General features: G+C 33.8%; 1 protein-coding gene across 1 annotated transcript in view; it reads left to right on the top strand.

Moving 5' to 3' along the window:
• Positions 1-24,371, top strand: part of CNTN5 (contactin 5) — a 1,102,248-nt gene that overhangs the window by 774,472 nt on the left and 303,405 nt on the right. Inside the window, exons 12-15 of the mRNA XM_073904019.1 lie at positions 4,764-4,945; positions 10,600-10,736; positions 12,963-13,092; positions 15,149-15,299. Of these exons, the coding sequence (XP_073760120.1) occupies positions 4,764-4,945; positions 10,600-10,736; positions 12,963-13,092; positions 15,149-15,299 (600 nt within the window). The remainder of the gene's footprint in view (positions 1-4,763; positions 4,946-10,599; positions 10,737-12,962; positions 13,093-15,148; positions 15,300-24,371) is intronic.

Raw genomic sequence — 24,371 nt, 5'->3', positions numbered from 1 at the left:
TTTTGCAATTAATCTGCTTTACTGACCAAGATCCCACATTTTGCAGTCTTTCTATTCTCATTAATTCTGCTGACAGTCCATCCAGTATTTTCCTGACTTCATCTCTTTTTTCTAATACTTTGATGAATCCACACACACTTTTAATATTCTATTTTCTAACTCCTTCATTAGCCTACGTAAGCATTTGGATGACCTTTCCAAGTTATCAAAGATAAAAGTTTTACCACATTGCTTTGCCACTACATAACAGGGTCTTCATTTTCTCATTCCCCAGTATCACATCCTATCTTTTTCATCCTGACTCTTCCAAATATGTTATGTCTTGTTATTACAGTTATCCATTTTTATGCCAATTTCTATGTTAGTAAAGTAATGCTAGTAGGTAAAAGAAGCATTCAAATATTAGGGTCTTAGAAAGATAAACATTTATATATCATTCACACAGAATCCAAAGAGAGTTATTGATTGGCACTGGTGAGGTAGTAGCTTGAAACTTTCCTCTACACAGTTGTTTAAAGACCTAGTCTCTGCTATCTTCAACCTTTAAATTCCAAAATTATCCTGGGCATTGATATCCACCTAAGCAAAAGAGAAAGATAGAATAGAGACTTTTGGGGGAATTATTCCATTACATTTCAGCGTCAGAAATCATGGTCAGCATCATGGTCATGCCTATTTACATAGAAAAAAAAGCAAATATGTGCCCAGGAGAAAAAAGAAATGGATTTGGGGAAGGGCTGAGCTTCCCACTCTTTGCTATATTACATTTATTTGGAAAATTATACTTTTTAAATACTATTAATTTTGCTATGCATTCTTAAAATCTAGAGTTAATAACCTAACCTTCCTCCCCAAAGTAAAAGAACTTTAGGACATATTACCTCTTAACTCACTCCTTTTTAATTTCATGCTCTTTTTGATCAACAAATTCCACTGAAGATTTATTTTGACAAAAGTTAAATTTCTTTAAAATTTTGGAAAACACTAAAATAATATTTTTGGAAAACACTAAAATAATATTTGAATTACACAATTAACAACAAATATATCAAAGCTAATTTTTAAACTTTTAACATAAATAAAATATACCTTTTTATGGACATGTAACTAAAACAATAATTCATCCTGTATTTAGCTACAAAGATTGACTCAACAAACTCCAAAAGGCAGAAATGGTACAACTCACTCTCTCTACAAATCAAAACATATGGCATGTAGCTATATCTGATATCAGAGGACAAGACAGTCTTATATGTTTTATTATTAACCATAAATGATAACTATATTGATCATTCAGCTCAAAACATTAGAAGTACAATATAAATGTGCTGATCAAAAAGAGGAATAAGTAAATAGAAAATGGAAACTCGTGAACTCAAACAAACAAACAAACAAACAAAAGAAAAGCTGAAAACTCAAAATTCTCATTTTAAAGACCAATAAAATAGATAAAATCTAACAAAACTAATCATTTAAAAATCATTATATCTACCATTTATTGAGTACTCACTATTTGCAACATATTTTGCTAAGTGGTTTACAAGAACATAGCTCACTTAGTGCTCAGAATAATATTATGAGAATCATTATTTCATAAACACCTATTAAGTACCATGTGCCTAGCACTCTATGAGACACTGTGAACATACTGATAAACAAGAGAAATAATACTGCTGCCCTCAAGATATTTGCATTCTGAAGGAGCAAATAAATATGTCCATTTTACAGATGGAGAAATTAGATGCATTAACTTAGATAACCTTCCTAAGATCACATAACATCTTTGTGTTCCAATTGTATTTTTAACCTAAATTGCATTCCCCAAATTCCATGCTCTTAATCAACATGCGAAGCTTAAAAAGTTGGGGGGTGGGGGGCTGCAGGTTGGGGAGAAAACATATACTACTGAAATTATAAAGGGGATACAAACATCCTCATCATATTATTGCAAATTGTTTTTGCCTGCTTGCTCTGTGCCAAGTACTTTAAATAATTAATGTTCACAACTACTCTCTGAAATATGTCCTATTATTTCCACCATATTTTACATTTGAGGGAACTGAAGAAATAAGATGTTAAATAACATATAGTTGCAGAACTTTTTTATCCCCAGGAAGTCTAGCTATGGAACCCATACTTAACTACTACTACAATGTGCAACCACTCATGATTAAGGAATTTTTAATAATTTTAAGCAATTATTTATGCAACTTACTGCTAAAACATTGAAATTAGGGATGGAATACTTGGAAACAAACCAACCACTAACTCACTAAGAAGTAAGCACACAGAAAACCAACAAACCTAATAAGTTGAAAATAACCTCACCTTTAAATATAGATGCAAAAATCCTAATTTAAAAAAAAATTGTAGGGCGCCTGGGTGGCTCAGTTGGTTGGGCGACTGCATTCGGCTCAGGTCATGATCCTGGAGTCCCGGGATCGAGTCCTGCATCGGGCTCCCTGCTCAGCGGGGGGTCTGCTTCTCTCTCTGACCCTCCCCCCTCTCATGTGCGCACTCTCTCTCTCTCTCTCAGTCTCTCTGTCTCAAATAAATAAATAAAATCTTTAAAAAAATTGTAAATCAATTCTCATACATATTAAAAGAATGATATGTTGTGCCAATGTAAGGATTATTCCAGAATGCAAGGTTCAATCCTCTTGGATGTTGGATATATGTACCTACCTAAATAAACAAGAAAAATTGTCAAGTCTAATCCAGAAATTTCAATTCTATGCCTTATTCCTAAGAAATAAATCAAAATGGTGTTCAAAATACACAGGTGTTTATCATAGCATTGTTTATAATAGTGAACATTGCTATCCTTTCTATAAGAAAAATTAGTGTAAAAAATCTTAGACTTAACAATTATAATCTATGGTAGAATGTTATAAGAGCTGTGAGTTATAAAAAATACACAAATCATTTATATTTAAAAGAGAAAAAAAATCCCTGAAGACTACACAAATAAGGAAAGACTTTGCTGTGGAGGAGGCATTTAAGATAGGTCTCAAAGGATTAGTAGGATTTTAACAGATATAATTGGAAACACACAGAGATATGTTTCTGGGTCAGGAGATACGGAAGGAAGTAGTGAGAAATCTAATGGAAAAAGTAGACTGGGTCTAAACCATAAAGTGCATTAAATATAGATAGTAATAAATAAATCAGTGGCACAGAATTGAGAAGCCTGAAACAAATTCAAGTATCTGAGACCAATTATACGGCAAAGACAAGATACCAGATATTGTAGAGAAAGGAGTTTTACTTTAATGGTACTGAAATAATTAGTTATATTCTCTATCTAACACCAAAAACATGAATATAATCCAGGTGGATTAAAGATCAAACTATTCAAAACAAAAACAAAAAGCAAACAAACAAACAAAAAAGCCCACAAAATACAGCCAGAAACAATCCAGACAATATGGATATAAACTTAGGTTTACAGATAATTTTTTAAGTAAACAAAAATATAGAGGTTGTGAAGGAAACTATAGATATGTTTGTTTCTTCCCAAAATGTTCAAAAAAGTGTATCAGAGATGCCATCATAAACTAACAATACCCTGAGGGAGAATTTTTCTGAGAAACAAAGTCTTAGTGGCTCCAATACATAAAGACCTAAAAATACAAATAGGCAAATAGAAAAATGAAAGAAAAAATAGGAAAATAATATAAGCAAACAATTCACAGAAAAGCAGATGCAAATAGCCAATAAAAGTCTTAAAAAAATTCCATCTTCTTTGAGTTCAGAGAAATATTAAAGTTGCAACAAAATGTCATTTTTTACTTTTTGATACTGACAAAAATTAAACAGATTGATCACATAAAATGGTTGCAAGGATATGGGGAAACAGCCTCATATATTACTGATAGATATGGAAACTGCTACTATATTATTGAAAAACAATCTGGCAGTACTTATTAAAATGAAAAATGTGAGTGCCCTTTGATCCATCAATTCCACTTTTGTGAATGTCTGCTGCAGAAAATAAAAGCAATAGCATATGATATATGGGCAAGGTTGTTTATAGCAATATTGTTTTTTAGTGGGAAAAAAAAGAAAAAAAAACTGGGACTACACTTAATGCCTAACTATAGGGGATGGTTCATTAAATTCTGATACATTTATAGAATGGAATAATAGACAGCTATTAACTAGAATAAGTCAGGAGTTGATCTTGAATTTGATTTTTTAGTTATAAAATATCAAGTACACAACTTATTTTTTTAAACAAAACAAAAATAACTCATCATATGTATACATATATGCATCATAAAGACAAAGTGGGAGATTACATGCAAACTGTATATGTTACTGCAAAAAGAAGATATTTGTGGAAGTGAGGATAAAAGAGTTCTTAGTTCATTTATTTCATGAGTCTTTTGTTTAATGTCTTCAAATTCATTCATTCATTCATTCATTCAATCATTCATTACTTTGTAATTTCATCAAATTACTTTGCCATTCAAACAACTTAAAAAGTTTTTTTTAAAAAAGTATAATGTATTAAAATGTATAAAATATTGTCAGTAAATTGCTTTACTGAAATATGAAAGAAAAGGAAACTATCCTCCTTGAGTATAACTACTTCCCAAACAAAACACATGGAAAGTGAAGTATATCAACCAGCACGTGGTCCTTAATTGTGATTACACTTTATTGTACTCAGCCTATTAAGTGCTTAAATTACCAGATAATAGAATCTATGTTCCTAATACTGGAAAGTGTATTAACAGCATTTTTGCTCCTTATTGTAGCCCAGTTCCAACAATCACATGGATGAAGGTTAATGGTTATATTCCTAGTAAGGCACGTCTGCGGAAATCTCAGGCAGTGCTGGAAATACCCAACGTGCAGCTGGATGATGCAGGCCTATATGAGTGCAGAGCTGAAAACTCACGTGGAAAAAATTCCTTTCGTGGACAATTACAAGTATACAGTAAGTGCCCTCACAAAGCATGTTGCTCTAGTCCCAAAAGTCAAACTGAAAATGCAAATTAATTTGAATTAAATATTGTTTGTTAGGTAGTACAAAAAAAACAAGTAATTTATAATCATACTTCTTTTGCATGGTAAAGCATCATGTAAAATTACCCTATGCACAGAAGTGCTTTAAATTAAAAATGAATGGGGAATTATCAGGTTCTTTGTACTGAGAGTTGATACACTTAAAAATGAGATGTTTCCCTGACACCAAAGCCATTCTCTGATGAGTTAAAAATCTTGTAACCTTCATTGATTTATTCTTTCCCTTGGCCTGAGTCAGGAGTTGTAAGCTATTGCCCATGAACCAAATCCTGCCCAGCAGTCACTTTTTTGTAAATAAAATTTTATTGGAATGCAGCCACACCCATTTGTTTTCATATTGTCTATGTCAGCTTTTGCACTGCTGTGGCAGAATAAAGTAGTTGAGACAGAATTAAGTAGCTGATTTGCAAAACCTAGAATATTTGCTATCTGGTCCTTTACAGAAAAAAATTTTTGCTGACCCCTGGCTTAAATTAATACATCTATAAGATAAATAGCCTCTACAGCCTACAAGCATTTATGTTGTCCAAAATGCCAAAGAACCAACCAGGTTGTGTGTAAGAATTGGGTAAATATACTTCAAAAATATCTTCAATCTCATCTTTACTTCTAAGGATCATAAATTGTATCTACTTTTCATATTTGCTTTTATAGTATATATTATGCATAATGGGCAAGTGTTAGTATTTTTATTTCCTAAATGAGGACAGTTTTCAAAAAAAAAAAAAAAAGGAATACTATAATCCAGAGCATTGTTATAAGAAAATTCAGAAGCTTTCAATATGAAATTATCCAAATTGCATATTTGGCTGTATCCACCAAGAAACTACAACTGTCACTGTATCTCAAGATCAGTTCTCCTAAAAAGCCTAATATCCTTCAAAGGAACTCTTAAAGAATAGCTTTAAATATTAATATCTGAATTCAACCTGGTTTTTCTTTCCTTATCTCTAATAAATCCTTTAGGATTTCAGCAGTCCAACCTTATTGAATCTACTATGCACATTTCATTCATTCATTTATGTGCCTATTATTGCTCTACATCCTAGCAGTAGAACTTTCAAGGAACTCGTGGTCCATTAGATTAGATGAAAAAACAAACCCCACATTAGAGCAGAGCATGCTGTCTGTTGTGATAAAGCCATGTGCAAAAGATTATGGGAGCAGAGTCCACTGCATTCTCCTGGGATGATCCAGGGAAAGCTTTCCAAAGGCTTTCTTTTAGCCTTTCTTTAAAGGCTAAAGAGGGAAAAGCATCCTGGAAAAAACACATAGAGTTATTCAGAAGTTTGTAAGATTGAAATACTACCACTGGTTTGTTTATTTTTAGGCTTTGGGTATTATAGTTTGATGAAATTCACAAAGCAAACTGTTTATATTTCTTATTACATAATTAAGTCAACTGTCTAGCCATAGGGAAAAAAATTGTTGCTTCTGTACCCCAGGGAACAATAATTAACATTCAAATCATATCAGTTTGATTTGATTTGAATCCTATCAGTAATATTCATATCATACCAGTTTATCTTCAAAAGTCTGAAGTGATACTAGTTTGTCTCTACAGATAAAAATCTGATACTGAAATACAAGTCTTGAACCAGAACCTTTCCACTCAGAACACAAGAAAATGCAAGCAGTGCCTGTTACTCTTAAGACGATTTGGGAAAAGTTCCAAATCTTTCCGTGTGGTGAAAAAATGGCCCACACCTAAATTATAATTAGATTTACAGTTTGAGACAGAAGTTTCTATATGGCACTACTCTACTTGCACCCCTCCCCACTCCAGCTACTTGATTCATAGCAGTAATGATTATTTCCAGGAAAATAGAAAAAAAAAATGATTTCACTCAATATTACTGTTTACTTTAAGAGAGTATGCTACAAAGAAATAAAGTGTGGGCTTTCCTTGTCACACACAATTTGATATATCCTGTAGGCCAACAAGGTAAGGACAAATCTACCCAAAGCGTGCATCATTTTGGATAGAAAATAATCAAGATTGTAGACTAGAAAAAGAAACCGGGCCAGCTTGCTACTCTGGTATATATTTCTGAGAGTTTGGGAAGGTATCTGGAAGAATTTGGCCTTTCACCGTAGCCTGTATTTAGGGTGGTTTTCTACTCTGCTCCTAATTTTGCCTGGATAGTCCCAGTTTATGTCTTTACCACTGGGACAATTACAACAAGCTTTATTTCACTTCAAGAAGTATCTTGATTATTATGTATTCACCCAATTTGTACTTTTAAACCTGTTGCCTTTGACATAAGGGCCTTTCTCCTCACCCATCAAACTCTGTAGAAAGTAGAAAGAATCCTGGCTAACAGTTCCACTTGACTGGCAGTTGATACAGAATAGCATGATACATGAATATTCCACCATACCCACAGTTTGTATTTGGAATGTTCTCCTTTCAGGAGAATGGATTTCTGTTGGAAGCTCTATAACCTGAGCTTCACCTATTGGAATAAGTAGAAGTGGACACTTTTTACCCAAATGGTCAATATTCACACAGTACTGAAAACATAGGGTTTTTCCTGTGGCTCACTTTGTTTGGAAAGTGTAATTACAGGAATATTTTACATGTTCAGTTAAATGTTAGATTCAATGGATGAAACAAGGTTCCAAGGCAACCTTTCTAGTTACTAGTTTTTTGTTTGTTTGTTTAATTCTAGGGGCAATATAATAGGCCATTTTTATTTGTAGAATTGTTGATAGAGTGAATTTGAGTATTTCTACATGTCTGTCTCATCTACTGGATTTTCAGCTGACAGCAAACACACATTATAACATATTGATATCCTCAGTGTTAAGCATTGTGCCAATAGTGGTGTTCAATAAATGTGTGAAGAAGAAAAGGAAGTAGAAATTATTTCTTTTTAATTTCACTTATCAATTTTTGGTGACAAATTTATTTTGGGATCAGGACTCTAAATTAGCCCAATTTTATAGAGTAATCCAGAATATGTTTGAAGAAATGTTATTTTGATTTTTAATTGTTTTATTTCCTAGATGACACAATCTATTTTTATTTTAATAATTCTTTCTTTCCTAATTTTTCATTTTAGTAACTTTTTAAGATCTCTTTTCAATTTCTTTTTAACTCCCATTAACTACATCTACCAGCATGAGTTATAGTACATTAAGAGACATATCGAATATAACTAACCTAAAATAAAAATATAAAAATATACATATATAACTAACCAATATCCTGTAATTAATTTTATATGTGGATCAGTGTTTTGTCTAAAATAAATGTATATGTCATGCCAACTTTGCTCTTGAGGATCTTGCTATCTAGATGGAGTGTCAAACTATAAACAACTAAAAGATCCAATAGCAGTTGAAGTCAGCAACAGGAGTAACAAGCTACTATGGTGATTATTTTCCAAGTGGCTAAGAACTAAACATGTCCAAAGAAGGTGAAATGACCCCCTTTTGAGTTTAGAGTTAATAAACCTTACATAATTTAGACTAAACCTTGAATTATTAGTAGAACTAAAAGAGACAAAGAAGAGAAGTAGAACATTCCAGGTGAATTTAAAAATTTGAAGAAGATACAGAGTGTTCTTGGAAGATAGCACACCTGTATACTTGGATTACAAGTATGAAACAAACTGGCAAAGTAGACTAGGAAAGTATACAGAAAGTAGACTAGGAAAGTATATAGAAAGTCCTAATGAGAAAGTAGAGTTTATGTTGCTTTTGTATCTTACCATTCCTATCAGTATTTTTAGCATATATGACAGGTAATTATAAAGGGAATGATTTTAGAAGCCAGGCACGAAAGTCAGTATTAATATTTGAAGCTCACCATGGTAAGATTTTTTTGCTTGACAGCTCCGAGGCTTGAAGTTGAATCACAGAGTGTGTTCAAAGGCCTACAAATTCTGACTATGTCAAAGTAAGGCTCCTTAAAGACCAGACTATATTGCCTAGAAGACCAATGGGCTCCTGAAAACAAATATCCCATTTAGAGACCAGTAGAAGGCAAAACACATTGTGAATGCAATAAATGCTTCCAATTCATTTTTGAATCTGCCGGAGTGGAATAAGAGAATTGTATGCTGCCTGAAGTCAGAAATATCTGACTTTGAAAGTGGTTACTCTCCCTTATTAACTGTTTGACCTTGGGTAAATTATTTTAACCTCTCTGAATCAAAGTTTCCTGATTCATACAGTTAAATATATTTGTTTTCAGGATTAACGTTACAGGGATTAATTGATAATGTAGCTCAGTGCCTAAGATTAGAATTTAATAAACGAGAGTTCTTTTTCTCTTGCTCGTCTCCTCCCTTCTAAGCTGGTTAGGGTTTGGGACACCCGTTGTCCCATTAGACCCACTATTACAATATTCATGTGCAGTTTCCTTCAGTACATCTTTCCTTTCTTGTGCTATCAATATCCTGTGGCACTGACTTTAGATTTCCGCTACCACACTATAAAATCCTAAAAAAATGTAAGACATAGATGTTCCTATATCCCTAATAACCTCTAGGACTAAGAAAGGACTAAACAGTATGAGGTGAATGAATCAATGATCAAAGTCCTCACTATCACAAAGTAAAATGTTATTGGTTTATGCCAAAAAAAAGTTGCTAAAGAGAAACAATTCATTCAGTTCAATATTTTCTCATAGTTAACTGTTTTAGTTGTTTCAAACAGAGTATTTGTGGACAAATAGTCACTTGTTTTTCAATATTTTTATTTTAAAAATTACTCAATAAAGACACTATTCTGTATCTTATAGATTTTAAACAATTACATTATCTCTTTCTTGATAAAGAAATTTTTCTCTTGTAACTTTGAAAACATTTTAAAAAGACTTGGGGGGCGCCTGGGTGGCTCAGATGGTTAAATGTCTGCCTTTGGCTCGGCTCATGATCCTGGGGTCCTGGGATAGAGGTGCACGTTGGGGTCCCTGCTCAGTGGAGAGCCTGCTTCTCCCTCTCCCTCTGCCTGCCACTCTCCCTGCTTGTGGGGGGGCTCTCTGTCTCTCTCTCTCTGTCTCTCTCTCTGTCAAATAAATAAATAAAATTTTTTAAAAAAATAAAAATAAATAAAAAGTTTTTGGAGAATGCTAGTAAATATAGAAAAATTTTATGCCAAGTGAAATTTGAATTTACAAATTATTTTTCCTATGCCATTCAGGTTCTTTTAGGAAAAACAAAAATAAAAAAGCAAAACAGTTATTCAGTAAATAGACAAGTTGCATTTTTCAGTTTGTGCTAACGCTGCCCCAATACCTGGAAAAAATTATGTCTCTAATTTCCTACTGAACAAGGTCTGATACCTTGGGGATACTGTAGCCACAGCATAAACTGGGTAAAACAGTAAGATATAATTGATCTAGCTTACAAAGTGTTTTAAATTGTCAAGATATTGTCATTGCTATATCTTTTTACATAGAATTCTGTGTGAAATGCAATGTTGTGCTTCTTCCAAATACCTACAATTGTGAGAATTGATCATTTTTTTAATGCAAGGAATACTTCCATATGAATTTTGAATTTGATAATGTGTATGAAAAATGAAATCACCTTTCTTTAATGCTTAAACTCATAGCTTATCCACACTGGGTGGAAAAACTGAATGACACTCAGTTGGACAGTGGGAGCCCTCTCCGATGGGAATGTAAGGCTATTGGAAAACCCCGACCCACATACCGTTGGCTGAAGAATGGAGTGCCTCTTTTGCCTCAGGTACTATTGGTAACTGTTAACCTTTTCTTGTGTAATTTTAACAGGATTTCACACAGGACAAACTATCCTTTTGTCTTACGGAAAGTCATTTCTTATTTACACTTTCTAATGTATTTGAAGCGAGAACTATAATAGATATAAAATAAAATTATTTTTAATTACCTAATTACTTTTTTGAGTAATACATTGTTTCCTTAAATTTTATTCAATCCTATAAATTCATAGGAAAATATCAATCATTATCAGATTCATTGCTATTTCTAGCTGACTTTTAGATATCATCTAGCTTGTTGCTGTCACCTTGCAGATTGTGGAGTTGAGGCCCAGGAAGTAAAGTGACTTGCCAAAGGTCATGTATCTAGTGAGAGATGAGACCATAATAGAATCCTAGCCTTCTATATCTTGGACAAGTTAGTTCTGTGACATCCTACTTAATAGGATTTAAAAGACTTAAATATCGGGTGCCTGGGTGGCTCAGTTGGTTAAGCAACTGCCTTCGGCTCAGGTCATGATCCTGGAGTCCCGGGATCGAGTCCCACATCGGGCTCCCTGCTCAGCGGGGAGTCTACTTCTCCCTCTGACCCTCTTCCCTCTCGTGCTCTCTATCTCTCATTCTCTCTCTCTCAAATAAATAAATAAAATCTTAAAAAAAAATAAAAGACTTAAATATCTTTTTAGTAAACCTATTGCATGTTTTTGAAATCAATTACTATTTAATTTTAGAATAATGGTAATAATTTTAACTAACTCCCTTGTTGTGGCCTTTGCAGGAAGAAGGGCAAAGGGAGAATAGTTCAGTATGTATGGCCAAAATGGAGGGGTGGTGTATAAAGTTGAAATTCTAAATATAGGTTCTGCCCAGGTCCTGCCACTACCAACAGGCCTCTTGTCTGTCATTTACCTCTTTGGACTTCAATTTGCTCCTTTGTAAAATGAAGAGATTGGATAAGATCATCCCCACAGTCCCATCCAGCTCCAACGTTCCATTACCCTAAAACTGGTTAGGCCCAAACAAAACACAGTTACACAAGAGAAATACACAAATACAAAGAACTATAGAGCCATTAAATAAAACTGAGGGTATGAGAATCCTGAGACATTGGTTCATTGTCTCTTTCTCTAATTTTCTAGGGATGCCAGATAAACCTTGAGAAAGGAATACGCTGGTCATATTTTCTACTTTCAACATCCAAGTAAAGTAAATCCCACTAGCAGATAATACTTCTGCAAAGTGAATAGGTTTATTTTGAAAATTATGTAAAATTACTTGGCATCTCTGTTGATAGGTAAAGCACTGCTCACTAAAATTAAAAGAATGATTTGCTGGGCATTAAGTAGACAAGACACCTGGTTGTTAAACAATATTTTAAATTTCAAATTCAGTTTTGAAATGTGCTCTTGGCCTCACTTGACCTCAATTTGCACATGCTCAGTTTTTTGTTTTGGTTTTTTTTTTTTTTAGATTTTATTTATTTATTTGAGAGAGAGAGAGTGAGAGAGAGCACAGAGTGGAGTGAGGGGCAGAGGGAGAACCAGATTCCCCACTGAGCAGGGAGCCCGATCAGGGCTCGATCCCAAGTTCCGGGACCATGATCTGAGCCATAGGCAGCCACTTAGCCAACTGAGCCACGCAGGTGCCCTAAGTTTTTTGATTTCTGTATTAAATTTTGTCTGATAATGAAGTTAATATTTTTTGACCAATAATTTTATACAGACTCCAGTTGCAGTGCAGTTTTTTTTCTGAATTTGTTGGGAGGTGAGAAAAAGGTAAATTCCTAACTAGATTAATATTATAAAGGGATTCTTGTTTTGACTTGGGCTATTTTTAATTTTGTCCCACTTGTCTACAGTCACAATTGTTACCAAAGGCCACATGTGAACCTCTTCTTCTTCTGTAAAATGAATTCAAATAAAAGCTTCATCTGCTGATTATACTTCACAAGCTGAACTAGTATACCAAACAAAAGCTGCTCAGTATAAAAACAAAACTGAAACTAAAACTCATAAGAATAACTACAGGAAAATACATTTATAATATCTTTTCTGACCAAGAAATAGTTATAATTTACAAAAGACATTTTATAATGAACAGTAAATTTGCATTGCTAAGTTGTCAAATAATGCTCAACTGCATTCATTGGAGGCTTTTTTCCCTTGGTCTAGGAGAGAATAACTGCAAAATCTGTATAATTTATTCACTTTATCTATTTTTTTATTTTATTACAGAATAGGATTGAGATGGTTAATGGATTATTGATGATCCACAATGTGAATCAGTCAGATGCTGGAATGTATCAGTGTTTGGCCGAAAATAAATATGGAGTCATTTATGCGAGTGCTGAGCTGAAGATTCTAGGTATGCACTTTCTAAGTAAATAAATAAGAAAAACGTGAGCTTCTTTTCATGCTCTAATTCTAACTATACTGAAGTTTTATGATGTGATTATAAAAAACTCTTTTATGACTTGAAAAGAAATGCTTAATATTTACCCATACAGCTCTTACCTAATGGTAGGCAAGACAACACTCCAAGGTAAAGCACCCTCTCATCATGGGATATCAACCATTATCACCCTTACATGAAAGGGAAGGCCTTTTTGAGGCTGTCCAGCTGTCTCAGAGGGTTACACTTTTGACAGGACACTAGCACTTCACTGGTTAAGTACTACAACCAGTGATTCCATCCAGTGGAATAGGCTCCCCAAATTGAGCATGTTTGGGCCACTGAAAGGACTTTACTTTTTAGCATTCTAGTTTCCTAAACTTTGGTCTGGGAAATTTGTAATACAAAGAGAGAGACTTAAGTGATCACAACTCACTGTCTCCCAAAGTGAACAGGAGCCCACTGCTTGTTCTGCACTAAAATTCCCAAAGCACAATATTAACAGAAATACCCAAGATCTCAGGAATCTGGGAACTTACCATTTACGTATCAGCTAAATGTAACACACTATAAATCAACTTATTGAATTATGGATGTTTGCACTTGAAATTTCTCCACATTATAATAAACCCACCTAAAATAAAGGACTCCAGATTTCTATCTCCTACAGCCTAACCAATCAAATATGAATGTAATTTCTTGTCAACTTACACCCCAATATTTCTGAGTTTAAAAGCCAATTCAGGGGCGACTGGGTGGCTCAGTAGGTTAAGCATCTGAGATCTGAGCATCGGCTCAGGTCACGATCTCAGGGCCCTGGGATCAAGCCCCTTGTCAGACTCCCACTCAATGCGGAGTCTGTTTGTCCCCTCTTCCTTCCCCGACTTGCGCTCTTTCTCTCTCTTTCTCAAATAAATAAATAAATAAAATCTTAAAAAAGAAAACTAATTCAGCCTTCACCTATTTAATAGTTTACCCAGAAATACTCTCAAATATGTCCTTTTCTTATTCACTACACATATTTTCAAAATTACCTCTAATAAGTTCTGTTCCTAGTAAGCAAGCAAAATCATTACCTGCAGTCACATAAAGCTTCTTCACTTTTCTTTCAATTCCTAACCCATTTCAATTATATACATATCCTTTTTATTATATACATATCTTTTAATGCCATTGTAGCATGCACTATACTGTTGTATAATGGACATAAAATACTTACGGAATATCCATGAAGTTGTCAAATTGGTTTAAATAAATGCCTCAGATACAGTACACTTTTAGATATATCTCTCAGGTTCTTGTTTAGAATCAAAAGTGTCTTTGTGTGTGTGTGTGTGTGTGTGTGTGTGTGTGTGTGTTTGTCTCTGTGTCACATGTTCTTTTAGTCCAGTATCCTCAAACCACAGCTGCCCTCCAGAATTACTTGGAGAACTTTAATCAAAAATATCTTCATGAAAATCTAGTGAAAACAATATTAATATTAATGAATGATCAGACCTAGTTGAATAATTGCAAACAATGAAGTGAAATTTTTAATTGAAATTTTAAATAATTCAATTTTAAATGTATTTTTTAAACTACATTTAATTTTGTATAATATTAAAGTAAAATATGCATTAAAACTCACAGAAAGGAAATGGATGACACAAGATTACCTTCTCCACAGATAACCCCCATTTTTCCAAAGAAAGCCCCAGATAGACTTTCTTGGCCAGCCCCTTCACCTTTTGCTCAAGGTGCTCATTAGTCTTTCACAATTAAAAGTGATAATCATAATTAAATCATGTCATCTTTTTGAAACCACCTTTGTCTGTGAGCCCCACATTATATGAAACCATTACCTGCTAATAGAAAGATCATCCAATATTAATTAATTATAGGTTTAATTTTGAGGTAGTACCTTTCATATGTGTAGATATCCTGTGATTTTATTAGAAATATGTCCCAAAGAGTTGCAAAAGCTTGATGAATCATCCACTAGAGGTGATTGCCATTGCTTCTGATAGAATTAACATTTTCTTTTTCATAGCTTCAGCTCCCACTTTTGCGCTGAATCAACTGAAGAAAACAATAATTGTTACCAAAGGCCAAGAAGTCATCGTCGAGTGCAAACCCCAAGGCTCTCCAAAACCAACCATCTCTTGGAAAAAGGGAGATAAAGCAGTGAGAGAGAATAAAAGGTTAGAGGTCTATTTCATAATTCAAACTCTTAACATCAAACTTTTTTGAAGTTACAGATGGTACAGAGTATACAAGAAAGAGTTTTTCAGTAATTTGAACCATATTTCATGAACAGATTAAAATATGATTTTGTCTACATAGTGATTGAAAAGCACCCAAAGTTCTATTTCAATATGGTCAGACTTCTTTGCCTACGTGGTGTTTCAGCACCAGTGGGAATTTCCACCAGGTTATAAAGAAAGCAAACACGTTCATTAAGCTAGTTACTTTGGGTTTCATTTTAAGTCTGCAGATTTGGAGATTCACAAGTTATCTATAATAATTTTTAGAGGTTGTGTCATTATTTTAAGGTTAATATTTTTAAATGATATAAAGATGGATCTTTTGAATAATCACTTATGGCAGAGTACTTTCAAGTGAGATTTGTGTCTAGGTTTGCCCTCTTTTGTTCAATCTTGTTGAGGCAAAATAATATAAGATTGCTTCAGTTGCCAAAGGACATCACAAGAGTACAAATGGGGAAAAATTATGAGAGAATCAAATCATCATAGGACTGTGTATGCCAAGATCAAAAGCCTGTGCTCTACTAATCATTAACATATTGGTGTTGCAAATGGTGATTCAGCTTTGACAAAATAATATCCTCTATTATGTTGAAATAAGGTTGCATACGTCATTTAAAGTTTGTTTTTCATTTGACCTATAAGGATAAAGATTTTATGCCTTATTTTATGTCTGCCTGGATCTAAGTAATCATATAGTAAAAGTTAATTTATGTCAGTATTAGGGGTCCATTTGAATCATTCTTTAGGTAATTTTGGAATATTTTGAAATATTTGAAAATTTTCTTTAGGAATTTGTTCTTTCCCATCCTAATCTGAAAAACACTGATTTAAATTGCCTGTCTCAGATGAGGTTTACAGACTGATTGGGTTTAGTTCAGGCACAAGGATAGATGATGCCTGGAAATGGTGATATCTGGGATTGAAAAGGGTTATACTGGGTATCTAGTTTTGAAAGAGAATTTATCTTTGTTACTTGAGGCAGGAAGCAGGGCAAAATCACAAACTGTGAGATCAAGGTTACATATGGTTGAATTGCATTTGGTTGAATTGCTTATAGTGGAATTGAATTTTTTTGGTATTGTTGCTCATAGAAATTAAAAAAAAAAAAAGACCTGCCACAACCCTTATTATTTTTGTATAATATGATAAATAATTTAAGTTGTTTGATTATCATTTTATCTGAATGAACTGAACATTTTTATATCATCGAAATGTTTTTGTCCTATTGGTGTAAGCCACTACATCTGAAGGCATTACCTTGTGTTGTTTGTAGGTGGCATGTGAGTCTTGTCCTTTATTTCAGTTCACCATAGAATGTTTCTCAGCAAGTATTCATAGACATCACATGAGGAGTCTTAAAAATTAGGTGGCATCGCATTTGTCAAGGCCAATGTATTGAGAGAGGAACAGGATTATGAATTTTCTGTTACAACAAATATAAACATACTAAACTTTTTTTTTTTTCCGTAAGTTGAAAAACAGTTTGCAAGTTTTCCAGTTTTGTTGATTCCTTTTCTCCTCACTTCTATCCCTCAGGCTAGTGAGACAAATACACTGGTTTCAAACTCAGATCACTCAATTTTCCAAATGTCAAATACTTCTGGTCAAAGTGCCATTCAGGAAGGAGGCTAAAATGTGAAATAGTTGTATTTTTATTTATTCAAGTAAAAGCAAGACTGGGCCACATTTAATCAGCATTTTGCCTACTCTGATCTGTATGTTTATGTTTGTAAACTCTGATCTGTATGTTTACATTTATAAACTGCTTTAATTTAGTAACTCCAGAAGCATTTTTATATTTAAAATCGGCAGGCACACTTGCAAAATACTGTTTTTAATAATGTACAATTTGTTACTTTATTGTGTAGTCCCAGGTTTCATGAAGAATACAATCTATTTAGATATAAAAATATTAAACATTCAAGTATTAAAATAAGAGGCTAAGATGTAAATAGCAATAGAAAGAATTCCATAAAGCAGTGTAAGAAGACATATGTAGATATTTGAAAAACTGTGTATTCTAAAAATATGAATGGAAACTTGAAAATTAAAATTTCAAATGTACACATTATACATTATTTAAAATAGAATACCAGTTACATATGTCACCTTATTTTCTTATAGAAATTTTAGTTCACTTCTCTATGTTATAAAGCATTCCACCTAATAAGAGTTGTGAATATAAATTTAAGTGGAAAGGGAGGTATTAGAAAACTGTTAAGGTTTTGAAAAGTTTATGTCATGTATATTTCACATTAGGAATACAGATTCAAATCATTGTTTATTTTCTTAGAATACAAGTATATTTACTATTCATGTGATCTACATCAAATAGGTTCCCCACTCATCCAACCTATAATAATTAGAAAAAATGTTAAATGAATTAGTCTTGTCCTTCATTCACAATTTTCACAGTTATTTTGGATTCATTTCAAATTAAAGATTGAAACAGCAAATGGCAATTTCTTATGTGGGCATATAGAGACTAGTATTATATTGGAGGAAAGGAGCAAAAATAACAATGTATTATAAAAGAAACATTCAAGTGTGAAAAATACAGCACTTCAAAAGCATAAAAGTATGTTCAGAGCAATAGCATAAAAATGTAATGAAAGATGTTAATTGTAGAAAAATGTCATTTAATTATTTGAAAACATGTCAGAAACTCAAATTAAAAAAAAGAATTTAAACCTATGGTCAATTGCAATTTAACTCTAAACTGTAAATGCAATGTTATAACGACTGAAGATTAACAGTTAATCATTTGTTTTATCAACAGAATGCCAAAGGACATATTGACTTTTCTTTTTCTGCCAAATTTTGGTTGAATCTTTCAAATTTTGTTTTGTTTTGTTTGTTTTGGAAAGGGATCTTCTTTGTCTTTTATTTTCTTTTTTTGTATTTATCTGTTCTACTAAAGAAAGACTTAAATCATTATCCAAAAATTTAAAATTCAGTAATAACTAGTACATAATATGACTTTTTGAAGAAATCTTATTAACAAAGAAGTTGTCTACTGGGGCGCCTGGGTGTCTCAGTCAGTAAGCGCGTCTGCCTTCGGCTCAGGTCATGATCCCAGGGTCCTGGGATCGAACCCCACATGGGGCTCCCTGCTCGGCAGGGAGCCTGCTTCTCCCTCTCCCACTCCCCCTGCTTGTGTTCCTGCTCTCGCTCTCTCTCTCCGTCAAATAAATAAAATCTTTAAAAAAAAAAAAGTTGCCTACTTATATATTACAAAATATTTCATTCATTTGGCTGTAAACGATACACCTAAAGTATATAAGAAAAGAGGTTATAGGGGTGCCTGGGTGGCTCAGTTGTTAAGTGTTTGCCTTTGGCTCAGGTCATGATCCCAAGGTTCTGGGATCGAGCCCCGCATCAGGTTCCCTGCTCAGTGGGGAGTGTGCTTCTCCCTCTCCCATTCCCCCTACTTGTGTTCCCTCTCTCAGTCTGTCTCTCTGTCAAATAAATAAATAAAATCTTAAAAAAAAAAGAAAATAGGTTATATTAGAATTTGAGTTCTGTGTAGTTATTTCTTTTTATATCACAGAATGTTCAATATGAACTGCTGCTCACACAGTAAAACATATTATTATTAATAATGATGATGACTGCCAATAATTCCATAGCAGTTATAACTTATGAAGCACTTTAACATTGTGGGTAACAGTATAACCCAATGTATAAAACAAGACTTAGTTGCACTGCTTATCCTGCAGACTATGAGGTTTCCTTATAAAATTAATTTATTTCCTTACTTATAAAGCTAGAATTCAAAAGAGTAACACATTGGGTTGTGAGAATTGAAAGAAATTTTGTAAAATACCCTGGCTAGTGTAATAAGTGCTCAATGAATGTTATTTGTGATGATGTTGATTCTGTTCATGCTGATGGTAGTGATGGTGGTGATGATGATAATATCATTTGAAATTTTGATTCTTTGAATACTGACATATATTTCTGTTTTTCTTTCTCCAGTAGTTAAGGGAATGGATTCTAAAGATTTAAGTTATTATCTGGGATTAAAGGAGTCTTTTAGGTCCTCCATGTGATAAATATGTTATTCATTAATCTATGTCTCTAAATTGATATTCTTTGCCCATCAGAACTCCACACCTACCCTTCTCATCATTCGGGGATAGCCATTCTCATCAGCCTTACCTACTCCTAGTTCAGTATCTCTCGGATAGTTTCTGATAGCAGACTGAGCATTTACTTGTTCCATAATCAGCATTATAGGCCATGTGCAAATAGGTGAATATATGTGGAGAGTTAATGGAAACAGAGAAACCTTTTAAAGAATGTTTTACTCTTTCTCTTTTTCTTTTTTTTTCTTTTTCTTTCTCTTTTAAGGAAACTCCAGGTTTTGCCCCATCACTTTTAAAGATCACCAACACACATTCCTTTAGATTTCTTTATCAATCATGTCTGTTTTCATAGTAAACTAATAAGCTCCAGGAGCACTAAAACGTGAAATATTCCATGGAGATTTTCTCCTCTAGTATACTTCCATTCAAAATGTTCTGCTCATCAAACTCATATTGGATTTTCACTTCAGCTCATTATTTCCATTACTTGGCCATTAACTTTTGTTAAAATATAATCACCCAGAAGCACTCCAGCAGTGCACAAATATTAAGCCTTCATTATTACATGTTCAATTTCCTGTACTTTTTGTGGACAAAGACAATCTTGGCCAAAATAAAGAATACATACTTTTTGGTAAAGACACAGGTTTTTTGTTTTGTTTTGTTTCCTTTTCATTTGCATATAAATAAATTATTAACCCCATGGAATATGCCATACATGTTTAAAAATTATTTACGATTATTGAAATATCAAACTGGTTTAAGTACCAGTTTTCATTTCTAGGCAATGGGGGTACCAGTTACAGAGGTAATGGACTATAATTCAAATGGGTGCTAAAGAAATCCTGCATCCAAAAAAATGAAAATTATCCTATGGAGGGGAAGTATTGTGGTGTAATTTTTCTTTTATGGGACTGTCCAAAGTCCTTTGTAATATTTCCCTGCTCACTAAAGGAGCTTCAGAACAGTCAAGTTTTCAACTTACTCATTTAACACATACAGAAAATTGCACTTGAAGTACCCATTAGTTGACTTCTAGTGGGAATTCATGTTGTGTTTATTAGGCAAAAATGATCAGACTTACATACTGACTTACAGACATATGAAAAAATATATTTGTAGTGCAAGCCCTAAAGGACACTGTTACTGAGGGGGAAATAGGGTCTTCTATTTCTAAGAAAGAAGAGGAATTCATGGGGATAATTAGGGTCTCATTTCTGTGCCTTTGTTTCCCACCTACATGCTGTGTTTGCTTATGAACAAGCTGTTTTGTTGTTTCCTCTGTGACAATGTCTTTTACATATTAGGAACATAAAACAATGTAGACCCTAGGTATCTTGTGGTTTTTCTTGGTGCCTAAGAAATTGTATAATGAGAGAATATGAGCATTCATATATCAAGAATATATCACTTCACTTCCTTTGCAAATTGAAATCTATGCTTTCAAAGGAAATAAAATGATCAAAATGACATTATTTATCTAAAGAAAGAGAAGCTTGTTAACTGACCTCATAAGATCTATGAACTGCTTACAATATAAAATGTGTTAACACTTAGGGATGGTGACATGTTGTTCCATAGGTCCACCAAGTTTAAGGAGATGACAGGAAAGAAGAAAATGACCTCACATTCATTGTGATGAAGTTAGGAGGCTGACTTCCTGGGTTTCAATGAAAACTAATGGCAGAAGGCTCTGCCTGATTAACCTTCACCATCTTCCTTTTAAAATGCTAGTAAAAACACAAAAGGAGAAAAAAATGCATTCATAGCAGCATTAGAAATTATGAATATAGATAAACAAATTATGGTTTCTAAGAAGAATCACCCCTTCAGGTAAAAATGGGCTCAATTAAGAAATTATCAATAGCTTGTTCAAGCCTAGACCTCTGAAACTAAGCAAAATCAATATAAGAGCTAATAGAGGGAAACTTTCACTAACTTCTACTTTATTTCCATATCTGTTAAGTTCAGTAATTGAGCCTCACTACAAAGCTTGGCTTGAAAACCTGCATTACATGGAAGCCATTCTTTAAGGTGGCAAAATATTACTCTCCCTATTCCACCCTATCAACATTTAATTCAAAATAAATTTGGAGATTATGAATCCAGCAATGGGAAGAGAGAAGACAGATTCTATGATTTAAGTGATTCATAAATAAACAACAATGTCAATAAGTAGTGATATACATGAAAAATATTGAATGTAGATGGAGAATATTGAAATCAAAGGATTCTGGAAATCATATAATTCTATGTACTGCTTCTAGCCAAAGAAGAAATACACACTGTTTCCAATTTTCCAGGAGTCACATTACCTCTACACAAGATGTAAAAGGATGGGAAGCAACATTTTGACTTAGTATAGTTGAGTTGCATTAGAGCCCTAATAACCTCTGAACATTTGACATGGTTTGTTCAACTGACCGGTGTCAAGATTAATGTCTGAAAAAGAGACTCTGGGGCACTGACAGAAAAAGCAAAGGGAGATAAGGAAAACCAAGAACATTTCCAACAGATAAAACCAGGCATGTAAACATGGAAACACAAAAGAATATAAAGCACAGAGACTATAAATATATTATAAATTGTTCATAGGTTATCTCTAAGAGATGGATTATGTATAATTTAATTTTGTGCTTTTCTGTATTTTACAAATTGTATATAATTATTATATATAATTGTACATATACAGTTGTATGTATAATATAAATTGTATATAATTATTTATATACTGGGCTAATCAGTAAAGAAAGTTAAGGTAAACACTAAAAATCTGTAGAAGAAACTTTTTAAGATAAAATTACATATATTTCTAATCATATAGTTCAAATAGTTTAATTTTTATCTGAACATATGAAGATAAAAATACCAAGCCATTCTGCTACATTTTTTCCATCTTCAAAGAGAGAAACTACTTGGTTTTGAAAACAATTCACTGCTTGGCCTAGTCTTTTAGAGGTTTATTATAGGAGAATTAATGTTATTTGCCCTAGAGATTCAGTTTTAATTGCATTTGAATAGATCCTTCTCTTATTCTAACATCCTTTCAATCAACAGTCCAATTGAACAAACCTTCACTCAACAGAAAATTAGATTTTCAAACTAATAATATAAGGTTAACTCTTCTACCCTGGGTTTTCCTTTCTTTCTTTCTTTTTCTTTTTGACAATGCTGAAGTTTAGGCCCTTAAAATGTCTCAAGTAGCAAACATCCTAAATTGTGCTTTTCATTTCTCTCCATTCTCCCTCTCCCCATATAAACCATGCCTCTCTATATAGCTAGAAGAATTTTTTCAAAGTACACCTTTGATTGTGTCATCCTCCTCCTGAAACTACTGATCTGAATCTTCTATTGAATAAAACCATAATTCATGAGTGTATTTGAGGTTCTCCATACTTTTCCACATTTATTCATTAATCCATCTAAGAAATATAAGGTTGAACTATATGAACTATATGCCATTTTTGTCTGTTAAAAATGAGTCAATAGCGAGAATTTCATATGGTTCTACCTAATATTTTAAGGGCCTATTATGTTATAATGCTTGATGCCAGGAATGGAGTTATGAATAAAATACACAAGGTACTACTAACATGGAGTTCAGGGTCTGTATCTGTCTGTTCAACTATCTTTCTCTCTTCATGTGTTTGCTCTCTACCCATTTCTGTCATCCCCCCAAAAAAATCCTAAATATTGTAGCTTCAAACTACATGAATACTCACAATTCCCCAAAACAGGTTCTTCATTTTCTCACCTGATAATCTTGACTCAAACTTACCCCTTTGCTGTCCTCCCTTCCTTGTAGCTTGCTGGTCAACTTTAATAACATTTGAAATCCTAACTCAAAGGAATTGACTCCCTTCTTTGCTTTCTCACCTTTGGAAATGCTCAAGCTAATATAATTACCAAGAAGCTGTAGTTAGTAAGAAGTTAGATAAATGATTTAAATCAACTTCTAACCTTTAATTTCGTTTCCTTATGTGCCAGTTCACAACCCTCTTACTTAGATGTTGTCATCTCTGACATACATATTTTGAAATTTAAGCTCAAAGGGATAGGGGCGCTGGGGTGGCTCAGTAGGTTGGTCATCTGCCTTTGGCTCAGGTCGTGATCCCAGGGTCCTGGGATTGGGCCCGAGTTGGGCTCCCTGCTCAGCGGGGAGTCTGCTTCTCCCTCTCCCCCTCACCCTGCTTGTGATCTCTCTCTCTCCCTCTCTCTCTCTCTCAAATAAATAAAATCTTTAAACACAAAGGAATAAACTGACTTGATCAAAATCATCCATCGCAAGGAAGCTTTAAAACCAAGCTTGCTGCTAGTCAATGATTCTGTGATGATTCTAACAATCAAATTGTTTAACAATGATGCTGCATTTCAATCTACATGGAGAATAGTGATGGAATTCCTTCTTGTGTGATAAGGATTCAGCTTCCCAGTCTATACTCAAAAGTTGCATAATCGAGAGGGGTGGAGGGTGACTCCGCGGCCATTGGCCAATGAATCTTTCCTGCCTCTGTTATGAACCTTCCCTAGAAACCCAGGAGGAGGGGTTTCAGAGAGCCCCTGGGCTGGCGGACACGTGGAGGTTTGGGGAAAGAAGTGCCCCCGTCCTCACACCTGGCCCTCTGCATCTCATCATCTGAGTTACATCCCGTTCTAATGGACCAGAGATCTAGATCCAATGTGGGATCCCACGTTACATACTTGTCACGGCTGCTTACTCTCCACCTGTGTGGGGAAGGTCCTACGTCTTTCCTGATCTTTCATGACCTGTATACTTGTGAAGAGTAATGGTCTAATTTCTTGAATTAACAAACTCAATCGTGGGGGCGGAGCAAGATGGCGGAGGAGTAGGAGAACTAGATTTCGTCTGGTCTCAGGAATTCAGCTGAATAGGGATCAAACCATTCTGAACACCTAC

This window comes from Callorhinus ursinus, unplaced genomic scaffold (genome assembly GCF_003265705.2).
Source record: "Callorhinus ursinus isolate GAN/ISIS: 27379988/994484 unplaced genomic scaffold, GSC_fseal_2.0 scaffold19, whole genome shotgun sequence".
In the NCBI taxonomy this organism is placed as follows: Eukaryota; Metazoa; Chordata; class Mammalia; order Carnivora; family Otariidae; genus Callorhinus; species Callorhinus ursinus.
This window is presented reverse-complemented; position numbering and strand designations above follow the sequence as displayed.